The 12,351-nt window shown below is 35.8% G+C and overlaps 2 protein-coding genes across 3 annotated transcripts in view; one reads left to right on the top strand and one right to left on the bottom strand.

Annotated features, from left to right (window-relative positions):
* The window catches only part of VPS13A (vacuolar protein sorting 13 homolog A), a 274,739-nt gene that overhangs the window by 143,838 nt on the left and 118,550 nt on the right, over positions 1-12,351 (bottom strand). For both annotated transcript variants that reach the window (XM_061132455.1, XM_061132456.1), the window contains exons 32-33: positions 5,939-6,106; positions 4,592-4,896 (exon numbers count right to left, since the gene is read on the bottom strand). In XM_061132455.1, the coding sequence (XP_060988438.1) occupies positions 4,592-4,896; positions 5,939-6,106 (473 nt within the window). The remainder of the gene's footprint in view (positions 1-4,591; positions 4,897-5,938; positions 6,107-12,351) is intronic.
* LOC133048806 (large ribosomal subunit protein P1-like) lies at positions 1,800-2,275 on the top strand. Its single transcript, XM_061132592.1, has one exon. The coding sequence runs from the start codon at positions 1,910-1,912 to the stop codon at positions 2,252-2,254; it is 345 nt and encodes a 114-aa protein (XP_060988575.1). The 5' UTR covers positions 1,800-1,909; the 3' UTR covers positions 2,255-2,275.

Genomic DNA, 12,351 nt, shown 5'->3' with positions numbered 1-12,351 from the left:
TGCCTGAAAAATTTCATGGACAGAGAAGCTTGGCGGGCTACAGTCCATAGGGTCGCAAAGAGTCAGATACAACTGAAGTAACTTAGTACGCACACACAATTTATTCCCCCCTTGTAAAAACTGCTCACTATGATACTTCATGTTCCTAGCACAGTGCCTGGGATATATTACATAATTAATAAATACCCAAATATTCAACTGATGGGAATTTATCCTTCTATTTAAGATAAAATAACATGAACTAGATTTACCCTCTTGCCTAAAAGAATTTCTCTCTCTTCCCCTGCAACAAAGACACACATACAAAATATATTAACAAATAATTTTCAAGACAAAGGACATCAGGCAATGGGCAGTGATTACTGAGAAACAAGAAAAAACAAGATGAATCCCATGACTATCCCAACTTCAATTGTTTTGAGATAATTTAAAGGTCATGAAAAAGCAAGAGGGTGGATAAGCCAAGAAATAACCAATAAAACTCTATGAGTTAAGAAAAGAGCTGAGAATCCAGGGAAACCAAGACAGGTAGAGATTATATGGTAAAATGCCATAGAGGGCAGGGCTACAGAAAAGAACCCCAAAATTTCAGCACTAAATGCGTATACAAGAAGAGAAATGCTCAAATCAGTCATCTAAATCACCCCCTAGAGAAAATTAGAAGAGAAAAATTAAAATCAAAGGAAGCAGAAGGAATAATAAATATCAAAGCAGGTATTAACGAAAGAGAAAAAAAAGAGAAATCCAAAAGCTGCTGCTTTAAAAGCAATAAAACTGAATGTTCAAGAATGGATAACCAGGGAATGGCCACGATGGAGAATAGAAAGATTGGAAGATCACCTGCTCTTAGTGGCACACCAAACTTCAACTATTTACAGAGCAGCACTAATCTCTTCAAAACTAAAGATATAACAAGGATCAAGACAAGTAGAAGGAAGGTAGACACAGTGCAGAAAAGAACCATACCCCCAGGTAGGCCACAAATGGAAGAAGGATCATTATAATTGCAGAAGTTCTCCCCAAGGAACTAGGGGTACAACCCTCCTCATCAGGCTGCCCAATCTAGAGTCCCCAGAATGAGTGGCTTTGAAGACCAGTGGGGCATACTTTTGGCAAAGTCAGAGAGCAGTTGCAAACAGACTCTACTCTTAAAGGGCACAGACTCTCACATGATCTAAGATTAAGGGAAGAAGCAGTAATTTAACAGGAGCCTGGGTGAGATCAACTTGCTATTAGAGAGCCTCCCAGAGAAGCAGGAATCTTCTGGGACTCACCCTGGGGACAGAGACACTGACAGAAGCCATTTTCAGGCCCTTAATCAAACACAAGGACAATGCTTTAGCAAGCACCATTTTGGAATCCTCTCTCTAGCTCATAAGACTGAGACCTTGCCTAACTCACCAGTTAGTAGGTACCAGTCCTGAGACATCCCACATCAAGCAGCTAGCTGAATGTGGGCACAGCTCCACCTACCCGCAGCAGGCCAACACCTATAGGATCCCTTGAGCTCCTAGCTGGCCCAGGAACCAGCTCTGCCACCAGTGGCCCAACACCAGTTCTGGAACCCTTGAGCTCTTCAACCATCCAAATAACGAACCTAGACTCTCCCAACTCTGAAACACCCCAAACACCGCAGCCAGCTTTGTCAGGAACTAGCCCTGCTCAGCAATTCCACTCCTGAATATTTATCCAAACAAAATGAAAAGACTTATTTGAAAGATATACATACCCCTAAGTTCACTGCATTATTTACAACAGTTAAGAAATGGGAACAATCTGCTCTTTCCTCCGCTGCCGCTAAGGTGCTTGGTTCTTCCGAGGAAGCTAAGGCCGTTTTGGGGTGAGGCCCTCACTTCATCCGGCGACTAGCACCGCGCCCGGCAGCCCCCACCTAGCACTCGCCTGCACCATGGCCTCCGTCTCGGAGCTCGCTTGCATCTACTCTGCCCTCATTCTGCACGATGATGAAGTGACGGTCACGGAGGATAAGATCAATGCCCTCATTAAAGCAGCCAGTGTAAATGTTGAGCCTTTCTGGCCAGGTTTGTTTGCAAAGGCTTTGGCCAATGTCAACATCGGGAGCCTCATCTGCAATGTGGGGGCTGGTGGACCTGCCCCAGCAGCTGGTGCTGCACCAGCAGGAGGTCCTGCCCCAGCCACCGCTGCTGCCCCAGCTGAGGAGAAGAAAGTAGAAGCAAAGAAAGAAGAATCTGAAGAGTCTGATGATGACATAGGCTTTGGTCTTTTTGACTAAACCTCTTTAGTAACACATTCAATAAAAAGCTGAGCTGTTAAAAAAAAAAAAATGGGAACAATCTAAATGTTCATCAGTAGGTAAATGGATAGAGAAGATATGGTGTGTGTGTGTGTGTGTGTGTGTGTGTGTGTGTACACACACATGCACACAACAAAATATTACTCAACCATTATAAAAAGAATGAAATCTGTCATTTGTGACAACATGGTGTCCAAGAGGATATTAAATCAGACAGAGAAAGATAAATACCACATGATTTCACTTATACATAGAATTTAAAGAACAAAAGAAACGAACAAACATAACAAAAAAGAGTCACTGATATAGAGAACAAACAGGTGCTTGCTAGAGAGAAGAGATAGGGGAAGGAGAGAAATAAGTAGAGGAGATTAAGAGGTACAAACTTTCAGTTACAAAATAAATGAGTCATAGGTACAGTGTGGAGAATATAGTCAATAATCATGTAGTGTCTTTGTATGGTCACAGATGTTAGCTAGAGATGTAACATGGTTATCTTTTTGAAATGTACAGAAATACTGAATCACTATGCTGTGTAACAGAAACTAACATAGTTCTGTAGGTCAGTTATACTTCAAAACAAACTCATAAAAAAAGGAGTTAAGATCTGTGGTTACCAGAAGCAAGGGATAGGAAGAGGGCAATCTGGATAAAGGTAGTCAGAAGGCATAAGTTGTAAGACACATAAGTACTACAGATATAATGTACAACATGATAAATTAACACTGTTGTATGTTACATAGGGAAACAGAGTAAATCCAAAGCACTCTCGGCACAAGAAAAAATATTTTCTATTCCTTTTATTTTGTCTCTATATAAGATGATGGATATTTACTAAACTTATGTTGTAATCATTTCATGATGTATGTAAGTCAAATCATTATGTTGTATACCTTAAACCTATACAGTGCTATATATCAATAAAGCTGGAAGGGAAACAATAATGGATACCATTTATCCCACAGGAAATAAAAAAGAGCAATAAAACTGATAAACCTCTAGCCAGAATGACTAATAAAAAAGTATAAATTATAAATATCAAGAATAAGGGAGGTAATATCAATATAGGTATTAATGAATAAGAGAATATTATTAACTTTATGTCATAAAACCTTACTATGTAGATGAAAGACATGTTTTTTGAAAATATTAATGATCACTCATAAAATAATTAATTCATATAGCACCAAGCTTACTAAAGAAATGGAAATTATAGTTACAAATCTTCCACAAGCAAATCCCAGCCCCAGTGGCTTCACTGGTGAATTCCACCAAATATTTAAGGAAGAATGTAACTGTACTCAAACTTCCACAAGTGTATACACATCAAACTTATCAAACTGTATACTTTTAAAAATACTCAATTTATTATATACTAATTACATCTCAAGGCTGTTTTTAAAATGTTCAGTTGATGGAAAGTGGTAGGAGGGACACAGACATGCCAGGAGCCAAAGAGAAACAGCAAAAATAAAAGGAAAACAATAAACAGAATGAGATTAAAGAAAAAGTACAGAAAGAAAAGAGCAAGTGAGAGGTTTAAATAGAAATGAATCCCAGTTGTAAAAGGAACAGGGTATTAAATCTAGAATGTGTGATAAGAAACAGCACAGTAAAAGTTTTGGAACTATCTGGATATTCATTTAATTCCCCTAATTACTAATCCCACGCAGAGTGAATATATAAGATTGGACTCTACTCGGTGTGGTTATGTATGTGTGTGCGTGTTTAATTAGCATATCAGAACCACAGCACAAAGCTGATACAGTACTTTGGGCATGCTGTATTTCCAGAGAGAATGAATATATTAGAAATTCTATTTCTTCCATAACCTTCTAATTTATGAAGAACTGCCAATAGGTACAAATATACTTCTTCAGATAACAAATTTTACAGCATGTCTAATTATCTAATATTTTCTAGGTATTTATTCATTTAATCACTAAATTTTTATTTTTTGTGGGAATATAATTGATTTACAACATTTACTTTCTGGTGTACAACAATGTGAATCAGCCATAAGCAGACATATATCCCCATCTCTCTTGAGTCTTCCTCTTTCCCCCATTTCACCCCTCTAGATCATTACAGAGCACCGAGCTGAGCTTCCTGTGATTTCTAGGTTTTTAAAAACTAGAAGGCAATAATTGATTTTACCAAAAAATACTTGAGGAAGGAAAAAACCCCACAAAATTAAGTACAGTTATAATAAAATTAAATTTCATTCTAAAAAGAAAACTCAAGATACCAAAGCCTTTAATAGAAAAAATTAGAAAAAGACTGCATTCTACATAAATATACTTGTGAAAAGCTTACCTGTATAGTCGCATTTCACTCAGCTTTATCGTTATCAAATCAATAATGGGTGGGGGGTTGGTCTGACTCTTTGTTATTACATGGAATGTATTTTTCATTGTAATTAGTCCAAAATCAGCAACAAAAACATTTTCAGAAACTGCAGACTGTGGGATAACCACAACAGGGGCTTTGATGTTAACATCCAACGCCATTCTAGAACTCCTCTGTGCCAGTTCTTTTACACCAGTAGCAGCCATTCCTGCTGCCTGAACAGTTGCCTCAGCTAAGGCTTGTTTACCTGCTTGAAAATTATCTATAAAAGCCTATAAAGAAAACAGAATGATATTCTTAAGGCTACCATCAATGAAAGAAATTATTAAATGAATCACTATTTATGATTTTACCTCCATAAGAAAACCTTTCTCTTGGTACAACTAAACATCATTTATTCAAAGTCTGTCTACATTAAACCTTAATCTTCTGCAATAGAAGTTGGGAAACAAAAAGATACAGATACAGAAACACAGTAAAACAATAAAAACCTAGTTCCTGGACCAAAGCAGTGTGGGGATATTGCAGTGTTTCACTGGTATCTATTTCTCTTTTTATTTCACTTTCCTAAGGGCTAAACAATCCTGTTGTATTTCACTATACAACCTCAATGCACAGAGGGCTTATTTACATTTGTAAGGTTAAACAGTAATGAAAATGTCTGCCAAGAAAAACTGCATGATAACCTCAGTTAAAAAGATCACAGAGACAACAACATTATTTATTTAGAATCAAGTGATTATCTCGTTTATACCACAATTTAGTTAAAGGAATGAATAGTGAAGTCAGAGACAGGCATGACACTCACAGGAAAAAATATCAGCTGTCAGCAAAAGAAAAACAAACTATGAAGAAATAGAGTCTATATACCTTAGGGAAATGTCATAGGGATTAAATCTAAATCCCACAAAGCCCCAAATATTCATCGAATGCAATAGAAAATGTAATTTTCCTAATGATTATCTGAAACCAAACAGACTTCAATTGTATATTTAGCACTTTTAGTAAAAGCTGAAAGGTAAAATACTTAAATTATGTATAAAATAAAGAATTAAATATACATAACATATATAAAATATATCTATATTTAATGTCTATAAAATACATATTTCAATTAACTAGAACATTCCCATGTGAAAAATGACACTATATAAACGATACTATACATTTCAGTCACGATAAATGGTACCTGAAATATTTTAAAAAACCAGGGGGAAATAATCAAGCAAGGAATTCCTCATCTATGCTTGAGAAACAGCAAACACTTTCCAACTAGTAGGGAAAAATGAATAAAAAATCAATTAATATACTTACCAATATAGAATACAGAAATTTTTTGACAAGAACTACTTCAATGCAACCAACAGTTAAATTAACTTGCATATCAACTATATTCATATCTGTGTATGCAGAACCAGCAGTTGCACCCATATAAGAAACCATTTTGAAGCTGAAAACTTCTTTTCCGGTAATATAAACAGCCTTAAAGAGAGAAAATTTCAATCGTCAAAATCCACTTCGGATAGAATGTCTTCAGTGCAAAAATAAAAACAAAACATACACATATATTTGGAAAATCTTCCAAATGGTGAAGCCAAATATAAATAAGACAACAATTCTAACGTCCTTACTAGAATCCGCACAAGGTTATTCAAAACAGAAATGGCAGTTCCCTTTTAGGATGAAATCAATTTGGTAGGTTTGGCACAAGATATTTTTAGTGGTAAAAACAGAAAAAAAAATTATCAGAATATTCCTTTTCATTTAGTGAGTATACTTTTGTACTGAGAACTGCCATAAAAATGTATTTTTCATTCACTGTCAAAACTTATAATCTATTTTCTTGATTTGAGGTATGTGAATAGATTTTCCATATCCTTCAAAGGAGTCTTCTCCTATCAAAAAACTTCTGTTCCTTATTAGTTTGTTGAGTCATCTCAACTGCCAAATAAGAGTTACCTACAGCAGTATGACATCTCAAGCTCCGCAATACATTAAAAATGGTTGGAGATATTAGCAGATGTGGAATGACAGAAATATTTTGAAAGATAAACAGAGCACTCACTATTTTAATTTTTAACTATAGTTTTCTTGACCCTCCTAAATGCTAGAAGCAGGGCAGATGGCTGAAGAACCGTAAGTAAACAAATTCCAACCGTCAAACAAAAAAACCTCAGGAATCAGAGATAGTTGACTGAAGGCTGAAGTGTAAGATGAGACTCTACTGAAGTCTATAAGTATTCTGCTTCTGCCTAGGATACAGAATGCTGAAGAGAGGTCATTGCAAACCTTAAGAATGAGAAAAACAAAAACAGACAAACTATAAAATTTTTAACTTTTCTTAAAGAAAGAAAGAGAAGTCACTCAGTTGTGTCCAACTCTTTGCAACCCCAGGGACTGTAGCCCACCAGGCTCCTCCGTCCATGGAATCTTCCAGGCAAGAATACTGGAGTAGGTTGCCATTTCCTTTTCCAGGGGATCTTCCCAACCTAGGGACTGAACCTGGGTCTCCCATATTGTAGGCAGACGCTTCACTGTCCGAGCCACCAGGCAAGCCTCTTAACTTTTCTTAAAACCACTCGAAATCTGAGGCTACAAGCCAACCAAGCAGCCTGAAATCTAAAGAAAAAATAAGGTACCTTCAAGAAAGACAGAATCTTAAGCACCAGCTCACCTAGGATAAGGGGCAGGAGAAAAGAGATGCCATATACCACATACATGAGGTAAGAAGAACTGAGATAAAATGATAAAGGCTGGCTATGAACTAATAATGGGAGACAGAGAATTCCTGGGAGTCACAGACATCGAGGAGCTCACACTCAGCTGTAAGCATTTCATTGTGCACTTTATGTTGGGAGTTCCTGAGTGACTAGGGTCACAGTGGAATACCAGAGGAAGATTTCCTTGCTACAATCCTCAAAGAAAGGAGAAGCCTCCACCCTAGAAAAGGCCCAAAGTACCATCAGGATTACTGTCTCGAACAGAAGCCTTAAGAAACTATGGGAAAGGCAGTAACCTTGTGGCTCTCAGCTCTCCATTAACATGATTTAACTCCCATGCTAACACACTAGCAGAAAAAGAAGGCACACGCACTTTCAGACATAAATACAGCTCACTTCCATCTCTATTACCATGTACATGATGTCTGACAGTCAATCATTAGCTACGAAAAACCCCAAAAAGGAAGAAAAAAAAACGAATGACAAAACTATCAACAGAATCAGACTTGCCTAAAACATAGATGTTGAAACATTCAGCAAATGGATTTTTAATCATAATCATTAGTAAGGCTAGTGCTTTGAGTGGAAAATATGGAAAACATGAAAGAACAGACTAAAGAATATGAGCCGAGAAATGGAAAACAGAAAAAAAGGTCAATACTAAAGATTAAAAAACAGGGTAACAGATGAAGAATACTTTCAGTGGGTTTATCACTATATTCAATGGAGCCAAGGACACAATGAGTGAACTAAAAAATAGGTCAACAGAAATTATACAAATCAAACATAAAGAGAAAAGAATGGGAAAAGAACAGAGGATCTAAAGGTCATGGGATGATCTCCGATGAGAATCTAAAAGTAATTTTTGGATCCCAAGAGGAAGAATAGGGACAAGATGGAGGAGGAAAAGGAGGTGAGGGAGGAGGGAGATGGAGGTAGGAAGAACTACCTGAAAAGACATAAAAAAATATTGAGAGAGAGATCCAAAAAGCTCAGAAAAATTCAAACAGGACAAATATGAAAATATACTTACATATATATAGACCCACTATACACAAACACAGAAGGCAGTCAGATAAAGACAAGATATTATGTACACCTAGCAAAAGTATCACTCAGATAATGACGGTGAAATAAAAGTGCTTTTTTCCCTAGTTCTGTTCCCTCCTTCCTGCCAAAAGATGAGATAATTCATAACTAGCAGAGGTGCATTATAAGAAATCATTAACTTCTTCAGGTGGAAATAAAAATAACAGAATTTTGAAGCTACATGAAAAAATTAATTCCAGAAATGGTTAGAATAAAGGTAAGAAGGTATATGTCTTGGAAAAAATTAATTTCTCTAAAAGAAAAATAAACCCAAATCAGTACATATACATTGCAAACTTTCAGCATACACAAAAGTAAAACATATTACAATAACACTGTGAAAGGCAACAAAAGAAGGAACTGACAGTAGTGTTGCTAGGATATATTACATAAGCAGTGAAATATTATCAGAAGGTAGACTATAATATCCCTAATACTATTAATCAATAAAAAGCAGAATAACTTCCATAAGTCACATGAATGACTTGTGACTATCTGCCTTGAGTCCAATAGAAGAGAAGAAATTTTCATAATATAGTGTTTAGTGCAGAGATTGTGGCCTAGGAGACAACAGACATAGATAAGGGGTAAATAAAAAGATCATACTAAAAGATGGATATTTTAAGTAAAAACCTGTATTTTGAAACATAAGGTCCCCTCATTCTTCATCCAACTCGCTCCCTGAACTTACACCATTAGGCCTATACTTATAGTACTTTTCTAAAAGGAAAATGACTGGCCCGAGAGAAAAAGAAAACAAACAAAAAACTCTATAGATACTCAAGTTTTGAGGCTATAAAATCACTGCATTACTGCCTACAATCTGCCATGATGTTCACCTGTCCAAATGATGTTCATCTGGCCAAAGTCCTGACTACACAAAGCTTCCAATCAGCTCTGAATATTTAGGCAAAATTACCAAGTCCTTCTAAGAGAAAGAAAGCGAAACTGTCATCAGGATTAGCAGCAGCAATTTGACTGAACATTCACACTAGGCCAGAAGATATAAAATAACATGCTTAAAATCATCTAGAAAAGAAAATGCAAGCTAAAGAATCAAAATCCAGTCAGAGTATCCTGCAAATATAAATGTAATGCAACATATAAATGTTCATGGAGTATCGTTCTTACAACTATAAGCCCTGCCTAAGAAATCTACTGGGGAATAAATTTATGAGTAGCTAAAATTTTGGAGATGTCAGCAGAAAGACTGGTGAAGACTGCCATTTAATAAGGAAGAAATTTTTTTGAATATTCTGAATCAGAGTATTATCATTTTGCAACCCTTAATGAAATGATGGTTTTTAATATTACAAAGACAGCAAACTATGTGAACCCTTTGAAGATATTCAACACAATCTATGAAGTATTCTTGTTTTCCCCAACCCCCGCAAAACAAACAAAACAAACTCCCTGAATCTCACTGAATGAAATTTAACTTATCAATTTTATTTTCTTAGGCTCCAAAATCAATGCAGATGGTGACTGCAGCCATGAAATTAAAAGACGCTTGCTCCTTGGAAGAAAAGCAATGACCATCCTAGACAGAGTATTAAAAAGCAGAGACATCACCCTGCTGACAAAGGTCCGTACAGTCAAAGCCATGGTTTTTTCAGTAGTCACATATGATGTGAGAGTTGGACCATAAAGAAGGTTGAGCACCGAAGAATTAATGCTCTCAAACTGTGGTGCTGGAGAAGACTATTGAGTGTCCCTTGGACTGCAAGGAGATCAAACCAGTCAATCCTAAAGGAAATCAAGCCTGAATATTTATTGGAAGGACTGATGCTCCAATAGTCTGGCCACCTAAAGCAAAGAGCCAACACATTGGAAAAGATGCCTATGCTGGGATTGAAGGTGGAGGGGAAGGGGATGACAGAGGATGAAATGCTTGAATAGTATCATCAATTAAATGGACATGAGTATGAGCAAACTCCAGGCAGGGAAGCCTGGCATGCTGCGCACACAGAATCAAACATGACTTAGTAACTGAACAATAGCTGTACATGGTAAAAAAAAAAAAAAAAAAAAAAGGACATCTATTTAAATAAATGATGCTAGGAAAAAAGAAGCCAATGTTAAAAAAAGTGAAACTGGATTCCAGCCTCAATCATATTAAAAAAAAAATCAGTTTCAAGTAGGATGAAAGACGTAACAGTGAAAGGCAAAATCATATAACGTTTAGAAGGTGGCGGAGGGGAATACCTTTATGAATTCAGAGAACCAATTGATTTAGAAAATGTAAAACTCTCAAACCAAAAAAGGATAAAATTCAACTTCATTAAAATTAACAACTTCTGTTTCTCAAAAGACATCATAACCAAACTGGGAGTAATTATTCGAAACAAAAATAAACTAAGCAAGGAATAATACAGACCATATTAAATGATTTCCTACAAATCAATGAGGAAAAAAATTAACATTCCTTCCCCCAAAATTGGTAAATCAAATCAGGGTTCAGCAAACTATCAGCAGCAGGATTAGGTAAGAATGATTTTCGTATCTCTAAGTAGTTAAAAATAATCTAAATAATAGTAATATTTTGTGACACATGCAAGTTATATGAAATTTTCATTTTATTATCCATAAAATAAAATTTTATTGGAACACAGTCAAACCATTCATTTATACATTACCTATGGCTACTTTCACATTACAGTGGCAGAGCTGAAGAGTTTTAACAAAACTGCATGGCCCACAAAGCCTAAAAGACTTACAATCTGGCTATTTACAGAAAAAGTTTGCTGGCACCTGTGTTTAACAAACATTTCATAGAAAAGCAAGCATAAATAGTCTATAAATATATGAAAAACATGCAACTTCATCACTGGTAAGAAAAATACAAACTGAAAACACCATATTATATACTCCAGATCTTCAAAAACTTAACACAATTTCGAGCACTGGCATTGAAATAAAATACCAGATCTCTCTTCCACTGCTCCTGGGAGTACATGAAATGTACTTACATTCTCTGGAAATGCTTACATGAGATATGTCCAAGAATATACCAGGAGACGTGTGCAAGACTAGCTACAGAAGCAGTGCTCATAAAACAAAAGAACAGAAACCAAATATCAATAGAACAATGAATAAATAACAATATACACTGGAATCAAAGTTAACAAAAAAGGAAAGGAAAATGGGGGTAGGACAAGAAGATACAAGTGAGAAACTTCATTTTGTAGCTTTTTTTAAGTTGGATTTTTAACCTTAAATATGCATTAGAAATAAAATTATAGAAGGAAAAAAGTACAGGTCTTGGGTTAGAGTATCAGTTCCATTTCTAACTATCTAAATGTCTTTTAGTAGATTCATTACATTAGCTTTATTTGCTAAACAGGATAAATAAAAAGGACAATATGCTTTCCTCAGTGCTCTAATAATATAATTTTTCTTTCAAATAAAAGCAATGGAAGCAAATTAAACCATGGCTTCTAAAAAATGTCTTGATCTTTATACCTAGGAGCCATGCACCTGTGATGTTTGGGGGATGCTTGTTATTCCATGCTAACAAATAAGAAATGTAAGGAATAAGAATTTTTAATTAACATATAAAGCAGGTCATCTCATCCATATTATTTGCTAATAAGCTGATATATCTATTTTCTTTCCTCCTGTCATATTCCAAACTTTGACTTCCTGACTCAACAAGTACCTCAGCCTTTTCTAATCCTACTACTTGATATTCTCTTCACTCTTTTAAACATACCACCTCACACAGACGCCCTTGATCAAAAGTCACCTATACAATTCCACAACAGTGTCTAATCTAAGAACCTTACTCTCTTGCACCCAGTAACAAAGGACTTATCTTTCAAACACTAGCCACATAGTTTAAAGGACTTCTAACATTAAAATGCTATGTTAGTTAAGCATCCATGAAAATGAACTTTGAAAAATCTTATTATTCAATCT

Source organism: Dama dama, chromosome 29, assembly GCF_033118175.1.
Source record: "Dama dama isolate Ldn47 chromosome 29, ASM3311817v1, whole genome shotgun sequence".
NCBI classification, from domain to species: domain Eukaryota; kingdom Metazoa; phylum Chordata; class Mammalia; order Artiodactyla; family Cervidae; genus Dama; species Dama dama.
Note: the sequence above shows the minus strand (reverse complement) of the source record. Positions and strands in the feature narration are given on the sequence as shown.

Coding starts and splice junctions, on each gene's coding strand:
- LOC133048806 (XM_061132592.1), top strand. CDS start 1,910: ATGGCCTCCGTCTCGGAGCTCGCTTGCATCTACTCTGCCCTCATTCTG.